The sequence below is a fragment of the Solanum verrucosum genome, unplaced genomic scaffold (assembly GCF_900185275.1).
Source record: "Solanum verrucosum unplaced genomic scaffold, falcon-dt-bn FXZP01000200.1, whole genome shotgun sequence".
Classification (NCBI taxonomy): domain Eukaryota; kingdom Viridiplantae; phylum Streptophyta; class Magnoliopsida; order Solanales; family Solanaceae; genus Solanum; species Solanum verrucosum.
Window position 1 is genome coordinate 404,595 of NW_026020093.1, and position 18,171 is coordinate 422,765.

The 18,171-nt window shown below is 33.4% G+C and overlaps 1 protein-coding gene across 1 annotated transcript; it reads right to left on the reverse strand.

Annotated features, from left to right (window-relative positions):
* Window positions 1–3,500: 3,500 nt before the first annotated feature.
* Window positions 3,501–6,709, reverse strand: LOC125824784 (LRR receptor-like serine/threonine-protein kinase FLS2). The gene is made up of 4 exons (XM_049504133.1): window positions 5,722–6,709; window positions 5,429–5,641; window positions 5,188–5,352; window positions 3,501–4,684 (listed from the first exon to the last, which is right to left on the reverse strand). Exons 1-4 carry the CDS (start codon window positions 6,707–6,709, stop codon window positions 3,501–3,503), a joined length of 2,550 nt encoding a protein of 849 aa, XP_049360090.1.
* Window positions 6,710–18,171: the final 11,462 nt, after the last annotated feature.

The window sequence follows — 18,171 nt, forward strand, 5'->3', positions numbered from 1 at the left end:
TACATAATTGCGTATTTTTAATTTATATTGTAACTTATTCTACTGAAATATTAATTTTTTTCTATCATAAGACATTTTCTTAGATTGCTCAAACTCTTAACAAAACATTTTAAGATGTATTTTTTCATCTTATTAATACTAAGAGGATTGCAACTTATAAAAAATTCCAGTGTTGATTTTGCTAAATGAATTCAATGGGAATGACCAGACTTGGGAAGTTCAACAAAAGGTCCTTTGAAGATTGGTTTTCTTTCCTATTTAACAACTGTGCAGTAATATCCACAAATTTATGCTCATCACTCCTAATACTAAGGCAACTATTTATAGACCCTCAATTGTAAAATATTTCTTAGAAGAAGTATGGGTGAGGTAGCTAGTAAAGGAAGGAAGTCTACCACTATATATCGGTGACTTACCAAATGCCATACTACATACAATACTAGAGTTTATGCCCATCCAAGACGCTGCAAGAACTAGCGTCTTATCGAAGAAATGGATACCTATATGGTCCACATCTTGTGTTTGATCCCCTGTTTTTTCAGTATGTATCTAATATTGGTGCTTCTGCTGCAACCGTAATTTATAAGATTCTAATGCAACACACTGGAAATATTATGGGGTTTCATCTTATCTCGAGTACGTGCAAACTTGCACAGTCAGATGTGGATCAATTCATCATTTTTGTCTGCAAGCATGGTATCCAAAAGCTCACTCTTGATATTGCAAATGAAGAAAATTACATGTTGCCTAATAGAATATTTACTTGTGCAACATGGACACATTTGAAGCTCTCAAGGTGTTTCTTTAGGCTTCCGGATGGTACCCAATTTCCCAATCTTATTAGCCTTCAGTTGGAACATTCTAAAATTGCTGGTCATCAAGGATCAGAAGACATGCTTAATCTGCCAATGCTTGAAACTTTGGAGTTGGGATTTTGTGTTGGTGTTGATTCTGTTTATTTGGTTTGTCCAAAACTTGACAACATGTCTCTCATTAGCAGCTACACAATTACATTTCAGTGTTTTAATGTGAACCCAATCTTTGCAATCATTAAGCACCTCTGCCTGAATGGAACATCCCTAGAGGTGACAAAATAACCTTTGTGTTTATGTGTTTTTGATTCCTAGCTGTTCGAATTAACTAACACCACGTAATGTCACTTTTTCTTCAAATTTATTGTTTCAGAAACTAGGGTCAGTTCGTGTGCCAGACAAACTTCGCCGGCCACTAAAACTGCAAAGCCTGAAAATTTGTGACTTCAAGATTTCAGTTGAAAGTATTTCTTGTGCGTTTCGCCTGCTTCGCAATTCTCCTAACCTTTATGAACTTGAAATAGATGAGGTTGTGAAGGTAAGACATACAGTGCCTAATACTTACAGTTCTATATATATATATATACTATATCTGTTTTACATCTTATCTTTCAAAATTTGAAATTGTAAATGGACTTTTCATTGTGATGTGTTCCTTTAGTCATGAAATATTTAAAACCACAAATTTCTTATATTCTTTTTCTATTACAGTTATATAGTGTCCAGTCTAAGTATGTCGCCTAAATTGAAATGTATGTATCTTTTAAGAGTGTAGCCTCTAGGTTGACTATTATGAATATTTTTCTTCAGGCTGATGAGACATCGAGGGACTCAGCGAAGTTATTATCTTACTTATCAATGGAAGAAGACCTTGTGAATGAAGCTCTGAAATTGATTCAAACAGTGAGGTTAAGGAAATTTAAGGGATCAAGTACTGAAATGTACTTAATAAGAGTCCTCATATCTCATTCTAAAAAAATTGAGAGGATGATTATTGAACAAAGTTATAAAGGAAATGTTACAAGCTTTAAGGAACAATTGAGGGAACTTCTAAGATGCATTTATCGAGCATCACCTAAAGCAGTTAAGGTTCATTATTAACAACCTGTCTTCCCCAGATCAAGGATGTGTCAATCCAAGTGGTGTATTAAAACTTTTTTGTATAAAGTGCGTTGAGGTCATATTTAAAATGAATTGGAAGTTGATCGGTTCTACAAAAAATTACTAATTTTGTGTTTGATGTTGTCCCATTTATACTTGAATTTGCTTTGGCATATGGAAGTTGTTCCATTGTGGATGACAAAAGTTTGCATTCAATGTTGGTGAGTTTCACAAATGGTTACCCAACAACGATAAGTTCTTGTACCAAAATTAATTACACAATTTTGGTTGGACGAGAAAGACATCCTGTAAAAACTTGAGGTGCATAAAAGTTTGCTTGAACACATTAATCTACAAGTACACTTATTCAAGAAGTCGATCACCGATTCCAGTATCTTTCTGCGACCAATACTTATATATTAGGTTAGACTCTGAAGAACGTCAAGGAAGTACTAATCACTCTAAATTCTTACCCTTGTATAAGTTTTGAGAGTTGGGTTGTTGATAATCGTACTTGTAGAGTTATGTTTATATTTTCTTCACCGAATTTTATATGTAGTAAATCTCAAATTGAAGTAACAAAATTTTGTGGATCACCTCAAGCAGATATTGTCTATACAGTTGGATATTTGATCCTCTGATATGCTCTTTAATAACCATGATATTTTGGAAAATGATGTGTTTGATGTTGAAGTGACACAAGATTTTGGGATGGTTCAACTTTGTCTTGTTAAAAGACGGGACAGTGAAAATTCAAGGAAGCAAAGAAGGGAGAAAAGGGCAATTAGCAATTGATGCAGAGACATTTGAGATTACTCCAGCTTTCCATGTTGTAGAAGTGACAAAAAGAGACACTGCAGAATACAGTTTGGACATGGCAACAACAAGTGGAAAATCAAGAAATCAAAACTTAAGAGGTAAGAATATGAAACCAAAAAGAGTTGTGCAGTGATTCCAACAATTTAGAAAACATTTGCAACAAACAAATTGATTTCGAGAACATTCTCAACATGCAAGAAGTTGAAGCTTGATCGTCTGTAGAATCCCTACAACATCTTTCATGTTTGGCCTTCTTGTCGGTGATTCATCACAACAATCTAATGCCACTTTCATGATTGATGCCACAACATCTAGCTCTCTTTGTAAGCGATTATCAGTTGATGTTATCAAGTTGGCATCTACAATGTCCATTGCTGCCTTGGGAAGTGAATGATTCACCCATTGCTTCAAGCTAAGATCTCCCTCAAACTCATTAGGCTTTCTCCTGGTAAATGTTTCCAGCAACATGATCCCATAACTATATACATCACATTTTGTTGATACCAATCCATCCAGTCCATACTCTACAGTCAAAAAATTAATATAAAGATGCAATATACTTTCTTGGTGGGGAAAAAAAGAACAGGAAAAATCAATGTTCAAATAATTAGCAAAACAAAGAGACGTACCTGGTGCAATATATCCCAATGTTGCTAAGGTTTTAGTGTATAAATCACTCTCATCTTCACCAAGTAGTTTTGAAATACCAAAGTCGCTTAGGTGGGCAACCATTTCCTCATCTAGCAAGACATTACTAGGCATTAGATCTCAGTGAATTACGGGCGAGGAATAGCCATGGTGGAGATATTCCAATGCACATGCCACATCTATTATTATGCTTAGTCTTTGCTTGATGTCCAAGAAGTAGTTGTGAGAATACAAATACTTCTCAAGACTCCCATTAGGCATATACTCGAGCACTAAAGCCTTAAAATCAATGTTGGAACAACTAGTGATGACTTTTATGAGATTCCTATGGCGAAGGTTGCGCAAAACATCACATTCTGTATCGAAACTCTTGAATGCCATATCCAGTTGCAGATTAAACACTTTAACTGCAATAGCAGTCCCACTTCTGAGAATGCCTTTGTAGACAGAGCCAAAACTTCCGGAACCAATCAGATTACTCTCGCTGAGAGAATCAGTTGCTTGGAGCAATTCATAGTATGAAATTCTTCCTCTTGTTGCAATAGACAATGAATCATCTTGTTGAGGGTATTTCTTATCTCTTCTATACCTTATCCATACAAACAAAAGGGTAATAGGAACAAATACAAGTGCAACTCCCAGCATAAGAAATAGAACAAGCACTTTTTTCCTATTTGATCTATGCTTTGATGATGTGGGGCATGGCGGGACACTAAACCTTGAAGAACCACACAATGCTTCATTGTTGATGAAAAACTGACTCGAGAGGTTCTTGAAAGGACCCCCCGAGGGAATTTCACCATGCAACATGTTGACAGAAACATTGAAATACTTCATGTTTTGAAGTTTCTCCAAAGACATAGGAATGGTTCCCGATATATTGTTATGAGAAAGGTCTAGGAATTCCAAACCTACCATGTTGCTCAATGAGTCAGGTATAGATCCTTGTAACTTGTTGTGCCTCAAAGAAAGGTGCACCAGATTCTGCAATCCTCCAATTTCTATAGGAATTCCATTTGAGAATTGATTCATTGACAGATCTATCAGTGTCGCAGCCTTTAAATTTCCGATTTCGAGAGGTAAAGAACCAACCATGTTGTTTGACGACAAGTCAAGAGACAATACATCTTTAAGATTCCCTAAGCTTGCTGGTATATTGGAACTGAATTTGTTGGAACCCATATGTATCTCTCTAAGTGAAGTAACATTCCCTAGACAATTAGGAAGAGATCCTGAAAATTCATTCTTACCAAAGTAAATGGCACCCAAATGTTGCAGTTTACATAGACCATCTCCAATAAATCCTGAAAGTTTATTGTTGTGCAAGTAGAGGCGCTGAAGGTTTCTCAAGTTACGAGTTGATGTAGGAATTGATCCAATCAAGTTATTATTAGAAAGATAAGGTCTAATAAGGTGCTTAAGTTCCCAACTTCATTTGGAATTCTCCCTTTAATTTGGCAAATACTCGCGGAAAACCTCATTAGAGATGTGGAAAGGTTCCCTATAGATACTGGAAGCATGTCGTTTAGAGGGTTGAAAGATAAAATAAGATTTATCAAATTTCTACAATTGGTTAAGGAAGTTAGGAAGTTTAAAAATGAATCAGTGGTTAAACTGTTTCCCTCCAAGTTTAGGACTTGTAGACGAGTCAAATATCCAAGAGAATTGGGAATGAAGCCTGTGAGTTTGTTGTATGAAAGCTCTAGAATAGTAAGTTTTGAACAATTGGTTATAGAATGAGGAATGGTCCCAACAAGATTGGTTAAGCTGCTCAGATAAAGAAATTCTATGTTGGGTAAGACATAACCTATGTTCGATGGCAGAGTTCCTGATAGATTGTTGTGTGATACATCAATTTCTCTCAACCCTGATATGTTGAAGATCTCGATATCAAGTTGACCGTCAAATCTATTATCCCAAAGACTAAGTTCCTCCAACTCAACAAGATTTCTTATCTCTTTGGGTATTTCACCTGAAGAAATATGGAATAAACTGAGTTGATGATTCAATAATCTAGTATACCGATAAATGTATATTTTGCTACTTACCGGTAAATATATTTTGGTCAAGCTGTAGAATATGCATTTTGGTTAAGTTTCCAATTTCCCGTGGTAAGGATCCCTTGAGATTGTTCCTTCCCAGTAACAATTCTTGCAAGGAGGAGATATTGAATACAGAGATTGGGAAAGAGCCATTAATCTTGTTTCTCGCTATGTCTAACTTCTCCAAATTAACAAGATTTCCAAATTCTAGTGGAATTCCTGCAGTTCATAAAATGATCAGGTACAATACTATATTAATTGATCATTGAAGAAAAATGCATAAACCATTGGGATCATACCTGTGAAATGGTTATATCCAAGATACAATGTTTGCAAGTTACTCAATCTTCCAATTTCACTATGTATTGGTCCATCAAAATCATTATATGATAAAGACAATATTTGAAGTTGTGAACAATTTGACAAGCTTGTAGGCATATGACCATGAAACTTGTTCATTGATAGATGAAGCCCTTTGAGTATTGAGAGACCATTGCATAATCCATTGGGAAGATTTCCTGATAAGCTATTGTTTGTAAATGAAATGACTTGGATTCTAGAATTATTGAAAATTGTGAATGGTATAGAACCCGTAAGTTGATTATTTTCTATAGACAACCAATTCAGGTGGTGAAGATTGCCGATCCCTTTTGGGATATTTCCTTGAAGGAAATTAGAAGAGAGTCTTAAAGTTTCCAACATTGAGGCATTCGAGAGTGACGGAGGAATAGAGCCTACTAGCTTGTTTCTTCTCAAGTCTAAAGTCCTCAGATTTTTAAGATTTCCAATCTCTTCTGGGATTTGACCCTCTAAGAAATTGGATGCCAAACCCAAAGTTTCTAGCTTAGAAATATTAGAAACTGTGGAGGGAATGATACCAGTGAAATTATTATATCCAAGATTTAGAACTTGAAGTCGGTGTAAGAACTCAAACCAAGAAGGAAGCTCCCCGTTGAAGTTGTTGAAACTTAAACCAATAAACTTAAGTCGACACAAACGTGCCATTTCTTGAGGCAAGTTTCCCTGGAAATTGTTGCCACTCAAGTCTAGAGAAACAAGAAACGTGAGGTTTCCAAAATCACGGGGGATCCTTCCTGAAAGAGCCATGTAGGAAAGATTCAAGGACTTCACTCGCTGGTGACGAGCACCACAAGTGACTCCTACCCAATGACAAACAGAAATAGCGGGAGACCAACTTTCATTCAAGAAGTTAAAAGGGTCTGAAATAATTTGGGATTTTAAAGAAAAAAGAGCTAATTGATCAGTAGTAATGTTGGTTTGGGTCATGACTGAACTGGACATAACATAGTGAAGCAACAAGAATATTGTTAAGAGAAAAGAAGTGAATGTTTTCATCATTAGTGCAAATATTAGTAGGAAAATGGTATGGCTAATAACATGTGGTTTTGAGACTTTAAATAGCAATAAAGTCTCACTTAAATATTTATATATGGAGAGAAAGAGAGACTTGGAAAGTAAACCAATTAGTCTTGCTTTATTTTCTGAGTGCTTAATTAGTTGTAAATAGTCATACTTTCATATTCTCTAGAAATGTGTAGTCAAATGTAGTGTTCTATTTATTAACTTGAAGGAAAAGGATCATATTTGTTATTTTATTTTTGAAAAATAGTTATATATATTTGTCCTTTTAATCTAACTTTAGACATATATTTATTTTTGGCCAAGTAAGTCCCTTGTATGGCACCTACATAAATATGCTTTTATTCAATGTATTCTTTCTATTAATTTGTTGAGAAGAGCTTCACAGACATTTGTACCTATATTAAGTAAATTGTGGGGTTTTGTCACTCCCCGAGCCTACACCCTGGACGTGGCCGGCACTCGAAGACCATTGCTGGCCCCCAAGCGAACCCTTGTCCTGGCTTTCTTAACTCAGCGGAAACCTAACTCAACAAAATAACTCCATGCAATGCAAGGACATAAAACAACTTAACTGATAACATCTGGCCCGAAAAGGCAACTCCAGTCTCAAAATAGAATATTACATATATACATATACATAGATGAGAGACTCAAAACAAACTGACTGACTGTCTATGAAGCCTCTATAATATTGAGATGGATATTGGGACAGACCCCGCAACATCCTAATAAAACAAAACTAAGAGAGCAAAACAACCGAGTCCTCCGGAAAGCAAGGAGGCTCACCACTTATAAATTTGTCTAATTTTAATTTGATATAAAAAATATAAAAATAAATAAGACTTTTAATTTATGGATATGTAAAATATACAAAAATGTGTTTTAACTTTGTAGTCTTAATCATGCCCTCCCCCCCCCCCCCCCCCCCCCCCCGCCCCAAAAAAAAAAGAAAAAGAAAAGAACATTTTGTATTAAACTGAATAAAAATATAAGTACAACAAATAATTTGGAAACGGAGAAGTACTTATTAAATCTAGTTTGAACTCTTCAAACAAGTTTTTGTTCAATTTTTTTTTCTTCAAAAGTTTGAGGCTTTTCACAGCGTGAACACCAAGTTGTAGTTTGTGCAACATAAAATCATTGAACTTCTTGTCAAGTAGAAGTTGTTGCGAAAGTATATTTGTGGCAATGAAAGTGAGTACATATTAATTATCTAGATAGTCTTCTCATTTGGAGTTGAGTTATTCCATCTTCCTTGTTGCATCAATTTTTGTTGATCTGTATAATTTATCCACAAAAAATATTGCAATTGCATAATTGAATAATTCTCACAATCTTTCTTGTTTTAAGTAGAAGAAGAATAGAAAACTTACAAAATTCATAGATTAAAAATGTGAGAAAATCCCTCTATTTATAGACAACATATTATAGTATGAAAATGTGTTTATCCTGCCTTATCAAATAAGCCACAACCTTCAGAAAAATAACAACCATTCAAAAATGTCATAACTCGTTGAAAAAGACACAACCCTTCGAGAAGTAACTACTCATCAATGTGAAAAGATGTCAACTTTTAATATAATATAGAATAAATAAATATGATATGATATAAAATATAAAATATATACTATTGGGTGTTTTAAGTTGGGGTATTCTAGTAATTTAACATTCAAGTTAGAAAGTTCATGCTTTTAAAATAGTATAGAAGATATATATATATATATGTATATATATATATATATATATAAATCTTAATGTCATGTTAGACCATGGGTTAGCTTGGGGTCACTTGTGGCTCTTAACATTATTTTATGACTAGTGGGTAGGCTTATATTGTGACAAACTTAGTGTCAGAGTATCAAATATAAAGTGACCTAGGGTGTCTAAAATCCTTGTTAAGTAGAGTCTTATTTATTAGTGTGAAGTGCACCACATTTATAAATGAGAGGCTATGAAACATTTTATTAGGAAATACTTCCTTTCTTTCATACTTTCATGAGATAGAGTTAAACTCTATTTAACCTACATTGAATCCATGCTCTACGCATTTAAAGAATCATGCCTCCCAGAATAGCTTATGCAAAGAAAAACAGAGATGAAATTCAACAAGCAGACACTCCCAAACTATGTTCTTCTTCCTCTCCCAAGCCCGTTCTAGGCGGAGTATTTCATTCTTATAGGTAGTAGGGATTGAGGATGATGCTCCAGTTGGAAAACTCCCACATATCTCCAGATGGCGGCCAAGTCCTCATCCACGTGGCTTCTAGAGAGCTGGTGTTGGGTCTAGGCGGTGGGGCATCATCACCATCATCCTCCTTGTTTCCCTAACCTATTGAAGCCTGTTTTTCTCCCTCCTCACCCATCTTTTGACTTTTCTTACTCTTGTTAGCGCCTGGTTTCATTCGAAAAGGGTGGAAAAATAGGATCCATGCGCATCTCCACATCGACATCCATCAATGGCACCAAGGGCGGAGCTATGACTTGGCGAGAGTGGTCAGATGAACAACCTTCGTCGGAGAATTTTTTTGAGTATATATATTAAATATCAATAGTTTTGGATATATACTAAATGTTGAACACTTTTGACACAATAAAGGTAGACAGTCCGGCGGTTAAGGCCATGCTAAACCACCTCAATATTCTAGGTTCGCGCCCAACTATAGGCATTTTGTTTAATTTTTTTTGTTACTCCATTTTTTTGCTTAAAAAAGGCAAAACTCGAGCTTTTGTGGCCTGGGTTCGAGCCCAGGCTTGAGCGTTTCATTTATTTTATTTTTATTCTGTTTTTCTCTTAGGGTCTGTTTGGAAAGCCACCTGGTAATTGGAATTGGTGTAATTACTAGGGTAATAATTATCAGCCTAGTAATTACACTGTCTAGTAATTACACTGACCTGTTTGGTTGCCACACTGTAATTACACATGTTCTATTTGGATGCACAATTGCAATCATAAAATTATATAAATTTTAAAAATAAAAATTAACTATTTAAAATTTATACTAGACAAATAAGAAACTTTATAAATGACATTAAATTAAATATTTAAGACATATATTCTTTTCTGAAAATATATTAATTAATAAACATATTTTCTTTAACTAATATTATGAAAAATAATTGATTTATATTTTTTCAAATTAATATATTTCAATTGAATTGATCGTAAAAACCAAAAGTATGAAGTTTCTACGAACATCGTGAAATGCATGTTTGATAAAAAGATTAATATATAAATAAAATGTCATAAATTATTAAATGTTAGACAAAAATATAATCTATCAAGTCTAATTAAAAAAATGATGTGCAATGTGTTACGACCCAAAAATGGATGATGGCACTCGTATTATCCCACCAAGACAAGTCAGCCTAAAACTCAACTATTACAATAAAATGCGGAAATTTTATAATCAACTCAAAAATATCCCCAAAATCTGGTTGTCACGTGCACAAGCCTTTAAAGTATTACAATTGATTCAAAAGAAAAACACAAGTCTCAAATGACCTTGTTTCTAGAATAGAACAAGATCATAAATATGAGTAAGAAGGTCTGCTGAGATGACAAATAGCTACCTCAAAAATCCCCAAGAAGCCTTGGAAAAGAAGAGGATGGAAAGTATCACAAAAATCTAGGCTCATAACCTACAAAAATTGTAGAAGCAAGGGGTGAGTACCAAACCACACGGTACTCAGCAAGTAAACCTCTAAACACAAGCTAAGGGGATAGAATATGAGTACTCCTTACACCCTAACCGAACCTCCATAACTACAACCTGCATAAAACTAGCCCAACCTAACAGTTCACAATTTACAAGCATATATCTCAACAACAACATTCTAACGATCACATATTCTCAACAACAAGCTCAATATTCATCAATCACAACCTCTACAACTACAACCTGCATAAAACCAGCCCAACCTAACAGTTCATAATTCACATAGCAGACAGCTCAACAACAACACTCTAAAAATTGCATATCCTCAACAACAAGCTCAATATTCATCAATCAAAGTTCCACAGAAAGATACTCACAAGATCAGCAAAACACAATATCAAGTTCACTAATGATAAATATGTGCAATGCAATGGAATGCAATGTCAAGTATAGTGATACATGTCTGACCTAGTGATACACACCCGCTGTCTCTCAGTCTGGGACCCATGGGGAACATATATGTCCATGCATCCATCGCGGCGTGCGATACGACCCTCGATATATAGTATCTATCACAGCGAGCGATATGTCCGTCGATATATAGTATCCATCGCGACACGCGATACGTCCCTCGAAATGGTGCATCCTCTTATCACATAACACTTATCACAACCATATCTCAGAACCAATGCAAATGACATGTTCACACAAATAATGAGGAGATGACCATTTTCATAACAACGCACAATTCACAACAATACAACTGTGATACAACATCAATAATTAAGCAATGAGCCTTTCAAATCATTCTCAACACATCAAACACCAACAATTAAACACATTGCCTTTTATTACCCCTTTTTAATCACTAGAAATAATCAATATGGACAAGTCAACCCATCACCAAGTCTCATTACCTCCAAACACATATTACAAGAAAATACACAAATTCCATACACTTAACAAGGGTTTAGAAATCCACTTGCCTCAATTAATCAACAGTTCACTATGGGACTTGAGCCTTCCCTTTTCGTTGAGCTTCCAAAACAATACAATCTATTCAAATAAATAATCACAATAAGATTTACAAGATAACCACATTCATACTACTATAGGTCTAGCCTAGACTCACAAACTCATTCAGTTTGTAATCAAGTTCCTAATCTTGATTCCAACCAATAGGTCAAATATCATATTTCCTAAATTTCAAGTCTAAGGTTAAGTCATAATTTCTCCAAACATTACAACCCTAATAGTTTTCATATAATATAAAGCAACCAATATTCAATTACACATCTTAATATATCAAACTTGGGTCTTAGTATGATAACCATAGTAAAAATTCGTACCCAACGATCGATTAAGCCACCAGTAACCTTCAGAGTCCATATCTAAAACTGACATACATTATATTAAAAAGAATTATCAAAATTCTATTGTTTCCAATGATTAACTCATTAAGATTATATTTCATAGTTGTCAGGTCTATCACTACTTAATTTACATTTTCTCACAATGTCTTTTCAAACTACAGCCACGTAAATGACAGTGGGCTAGCCGTTTTCTCAAACCAAAATCTACACAAAAACATGCCCAGTAACTTTAACTAAAATAAAAACATACATAACCTTAACCTATTCTATATATATAATTTCCAATGATAACTAGTTAAATACCAATTATTGTCATCACTATCCAATCATGGCCATAATTTACCATTTAAGAAAAATATTCACACCAATCTCAAGGATCCACGTGAACAACAACCCTATTCAAGTAAATTTTCCTTCTTTCCTCTTTCACCACTAATTATTACAATTATAATAGAATATTACATTTATGCATGTATACAAAAGCATCAATCAAGACTTAGTTCTTACCTGATGTACCTTGGCCGCCGATCTGGTTGTGACGAGGTTATGAAGTCCTAATCGGGAGGTTCCTTTTTTTTTTTAATAAAAGAATGATCTAAAATGATATAGGGTATTAACTTAATATTTGGACTTGGCCATTAACCACCAGCTAATAAAAAAATTAATTATTTAATAAATATCCGTCAACTAAATAACAGTTGCTAAACAAATAGTTCAAAATTCCCAATCAACTTCACAAACTGATCAAAAGTTACTCGGGGCAGCTATCAAGAGGGATAGAACGCTAATTTTATGAAAATTCCCAAAAGCGACCTTCCGGGTCATTACACAATGTGAATTCAATATTAATAAAATAAATGAAACTGAAAATATAACATAAGTTATAAATTCAAAACAAAAAAATTAACATAATACTCTTATAACAAATTTCAACATAGCATGCATAAATATGATTTATTTTTATTTTTTTTCTTAATAAAAAAATATAAGTCTATAACCTTACTTAACAATAAATTCTATTTTAATTTAAAAATTAGAATACTAATAAAATTATACTAATGAGAAAATAAGCATGACATATAGAAATAGATAATACGAAAAATTGCATAGAATCACGTAAAGTATGGTTGAGAACAAGAAGAAAATGAAATATAATAATATAAAATAAAAAATAAACTTTTACAAATTTTTAGAATAATAAAAATAAAAAAAGAACTTAAAATAATTGAAGTAAAAAAAATTAAAACAAAAAATAAAAATAGAAATAAATAAAAAGAAATTAAAAAGTAATCAGTGTTGTGTCGTAATTTTACTAACATTAGAAAAATCACTATTTGAAATGTTCTAAGTATAAAACAATTTGAGAAAATACTTAGAAAAGAGCCGCCACTTAATTTTTTAAAGAAATTAAGAAAACTTATAATTTTCAAAGATTTAAACAGAAAACATCATTTGAAAATACCAAAGGGGGTTCGGGGTTCAATTTACACTTCGAGAAAGGTTTAAGCATTCGAAGTGCCCGCTAACATGCGGTTGACCTGCGACTTGACTAAACTATATTTTTGACTAATTTTTAGAAAAGGTGATTTAACATGAGAAGAATAACTTACAATATTTGGTTAACTAAAAAAAAAAGTTAAATAAATGACACATTTTATTTTATTTTATTTTTAGAGAAAAGGGATCCAAAATGAAATATTTGACTTGAAATATAAGTGATTAGAATATTAATAAGACTAGATTAATTAGAATTTATTTAATTCATTTTAAAATAACTTAAACCAATTTAATACATTAAAGCATGAAAATCATTTTAAATTAATTGAAGAATAAAAGTTTTGGCTAACCTTCTTGAGAAAATGACTAAGTAAGTATTTTATAACAATAATTAACATTATTAGATTTACTTTGAGAAAATAGTTAAACAAATAGCAATTTTTATTTTTTAAGAAAGTGGGACCTTAATTGAAACATTTGAATTAGAGACAAGTAATTAGAATTTTAACGAAACTAAATTAATTGGTTTCTATTTGAGTCATTTTTTGGTTTATGAAAAAAAAAAACTTATTTTTAAACTAAATAAAAAAAGTTTTGACTAAAGATTATAAATGATAATGCAAGAGTTGATAAAATGAGATTTGTTAGAAATAAAACAACACAGAGAAATAGTTTGTCTTTTGGGGAATTCGATTAAGTTAATTAACAATTCTAAAGTTAGAGTTAATAAACAACAAACAACAAACAATAAATAATTATAATTAAATAATTTAAGAGTAACGGAGAGAAGTTGAATTTGGGCCTTTCTTGGGCCAAATTCGTTGCTACTTTTTGGGGTTTAACCAAAACCCATTTTTGGTATACAGCTGATGTATATCAGTGTATATCGACATGTATATCAGTTCTTTCCGTGTATCTCCTGCTTCCAAACCCCTGTATTTTACCTCAGCCATGTATTCCCACATTTGTTTTACCTGTATTTCCATTTTTAGTCACGTATTTGTTGCACTGATATGTATATCAGTAATTTTGACCAAAAGAGAAGCTATCATTCTAAAACATTCTAGCTTATAGTAATATCATTCTAGAGTGGGTAAACAAGATACGAGATTAGAGAAAAATATCCTACATGGGAAAGACATCAAGACATCACTGTAAGGTTCAAACACCTTCAATTGGTAAAGTAACACCAAAACACATCAAAGAAGATTTGGGTATGAATCTAGACCAATAAAACAAATAGAAATGAGCCCCCCATTATGTCAAAAAATTTCCACTGAATAACTAGTTTTACATAACTCAAATCGTCAACAATATGAACAAGAATTATAATGCACTCGATCAATACCATTTTCCATCAGAATGCTCAAGCAAGAGGACACATAATGTTGATCAATCACCCCAAAGTATAAATTTGCCTCAAGAGTTCAACAGTAAACTTTTCATTAGAAATAAAACACCAGCTAAAACGAGTTAAGGTCAAAATAGGGTTACCTTTTTGAGGGCAGCGAACTAGAGACAGTGCGAGCAGAGCCACGATCTTCCTACCACAAAACTCAAATACGAACAACAAGAAAACTGAGCAAAATCTCGATTCTCAAACGAAACTTGATGGAACAGATGGCAAAACGAGATGGAAACGTGATACTCAGACCGAAACTAAATTTTCTTTGCCTTCAATGTATTTCTATATATTTTAGCTATTTTTACTTAAGGCTACTCTCAGTGTTTTCGCTCAAAAAATCCCCCTTTTTGACGTTAATGGAAGGAGAGTATATATAGGAAAATAATGGAATCGATTAGGGGGAAAACGGGTGGATTTTGAAATTCGAAAATCACCTTCCCCTTAAGTTAAAAGTTGTCAATTGTCCCATCTCAACAATCTTCAACGGATTGATAATGGAGAGGGAGGCGTTAGGCTCGAGGTCGTGATTAGCTGCGGGATTTCTGGTCTGAGCGACTGTTCTCGTCTGGTTTCGCTGGATTTCAGCAATTTGGTCGCGAAGAAGACAAGTTACAGAGGTCTGGGTCGGGTCGCGTATGCTAGTGTATGTATGTTGTGTTGGGATGGGATGAGATGTATTGAAAGATATTGTTGGACTGAATCTTTTGGTATTGAAATGTAAGGGAATGGGCTGATATGAATTGGAATGGGCTGCTGAATGAGTATAGTGGGCTTGATTAAAATAGGGTTGTGACAATGGCCCAAAGCTAGTCCAAAAGTGAGCTAAGGCAAGGTAAAAATAAAAGACGAGTTAATATAAATTAATTAATGAGCTTCTTAATCTTAACAAAATAGAATAATTAACTTAATTATAAATTAATTAATTCAAAAATATAAACCAACTTACACTAAACTAATTAATAAAATATTTAACCAAAAAATAAATTCTTTTGAGATAATTTCCGAACATTCATAAAATATACTAATTATATACATAATTATCTAAAAAACAAATATACTATTTAAATTTTATAAAAAAGTGACGAAACTATTTAAAATAGCTTGCACACTAAATTTATTTTATTTTTATTTTTTGCAATTTTTATAAAACTACTTATTTTAAATCGTTTGAAATTGAAGAAACTCGATGATTAATTTATGTTGTGGAGGGTCAAAATTGGGTGTCAACAATCAGCTAGTAATTACCCCATGTAATTACCAGCAATTCACAGTCTCTACCTGTGAATTGTAGAGTGTAATTACCCTCTACCAATTACATCAATTACCTACTGACCAAGTAATTACCTGTCCAATCAAACATCACAGACAGTGTAATTACACTCAATTACACCAAATCCAATTACTAGGGTGTCCTTCCAAACAAGCCCTTAAAAAAGAGTACAAAAAAGACCTTTTTTAAGTTTAGAAAAACAGAAGGTTCTTTTGACTTTTCTTAATTTAAAAATAGAATAGATTCATAGTTATTTGTCTTTTCCTTTTAGTTTTTTGTCTTCTCCTTCTCCCAAAAACCCTTTACAACTTTACTCTTTACCTTTCTCTCTTCTCAATTTTCTTACATATTTACAAGTTTTAAGAAATTGGAAGCTTTAATCATTGTATATTTCTTCCGCAATCGTCATTGAAGTGTGCAAAGGTATTTCTTAATTCTTCTTTTCCTTTAGTTTAATTTTTTCTAATCACGTGTTGAAAGACTTGTCTATCTTATTTTTTATGTTGAAAGCTACTTTATTTATTCGATTATCGATCAAGTATTTGGTGTATTATGGATTAATTTCAATAAGTGTGGTACACTTGACTGCTATTTCAGTTTGAAGTTCAATGAGTTTGGAGCCATATTTTTTTAGAGTACCCAAAATAAGTTTGGCGCCTCAAAATCAAAATCAACTACGCCGAGATGAAATTGTCACCAAATAGAAATACCATCGTACTCTTCCCAAAGACAAGAATTTGATGTAAATGATTTAAAGGCTGATCCGGCTGAAAGTACTCCAATTTTCAATTATCATCCAAACCTTCGTGATGAGATACGGAGCACATACATCATTAAAGGTCCTTGTCAACCTCAAACTCATCAGTTTCCTCAAACTGATTTTTTGGAACACCACGTCGTTTTGTTTATACGTGGGTCGATGAATATCATGATTGATTGGAATACAGAATTAGTGTGGATGTTGCTTATTGTTTACCTTGTTATTTAATTTTTAAAGTTGGGTGCACCTACTCATTAGTAAAAACAAATATTTTGTGCGCTCACTCCGTTAAAAAAAAACTATAGCCTCTTTTAAAGTTTGAACACTCTTGGCGGAATTTCTGGCTTCGCCACTGCGGCTGATTGTGAAAAAATTCCTTATTACCGATAGTGATGGAGGTAGAATTTCAATCAAGGGATTCAAAAAATAACATATGTAGTAATTTTGTAATTTCTTCTACTCATAAAATTAATATCCCATTTTAATATATTCACACTACTAGCTTAAAGTCCAATAAAAAATAAAATAAAACTGACACGCATTAATGTAATCTATTTAATCAACATGCACATCATAATTTTGCATTTTTAATGCTTGAGATTTCGATTCCTAATTTTTAACAAAAACAAAATAAAATAAGAATAACCCATAGGCTGATTAATTAAGATTTGCGCAGATGTAAGCACACTAGTGGATTTTAGTGCTTCCTATCTCACACAACTCAATTCCTAGATTTCAACTCTGATTAAAATATGGATTCGTGACCTCATGTAACGATCCGAACCGTTGTCAATTAGGAGAAACAAAATTTGGGGAATTCTGGATCACTGTCCCGCCACAGCAGGGCGGCGGTGCCAGGGCGGGGTAAGTTGGCGCCAAAGTGGGATAGGCGAGGCAGAACGTAAATTATGAGAAATCCTATTTTCTCCATCTTCCTAAAATACCTAAATAAGTCGTAAAACACCCTAGAAACCTCAGAAAAACTGCTCTAAGCTTGGGAAGGAAGGAGAAGAAGAATTCTAACATGAGGATGGCAATATCTTGCGGATTCTTGGCCAAATTCACCGTTGCGGTGCCCCGAAAAAATTGGAATCGAAGTCAAAAACTTCGTGCAACTACTTGGCGCCCAGGTAGGCTAGGTTTTATGAATTGAGTAATTATAAATTTGTGCTTACTGCGTAATATATGTAAATCAATTATAGGGTTTATGTGTAGACATTCGTGCACCGAGTGAATTCCATGGGTAATCCCTAGAAACAAGTATTTGGGTTATGCCTTGAGAAGAGAAATTGATGAATTGTTAGGGCTTCTAGAATTGCTAACATAGATAGAACTGTTTCAAGAATAAGAATATGAAATCATGAATGAAACTAGATCTATGAATGTATGCTAGATCATAAATTGG

Coding starts and splice junctions, on each gene's coding strand:
- LOC125824784 (XM_049504133.1), bottom strand. CDS start 6,709: ATGACCCAAACCAACATTACTACTGATCAATTAGCTCTTTTTTCTTTA. Junction 5,642..5,721: donor TGGATATAACCATTTCACAG/GTATGATCCCAA, acceptor TATGAACTGCAG/GAATTCCACTAGAATTTGGA. Junction 5,353..5,428: donor TGACCAAAATATATTTACCG/GTAAGTAGCAAA, acceptor ATATTTCTTCAG/GTGAAATACCCAAAGAGATA.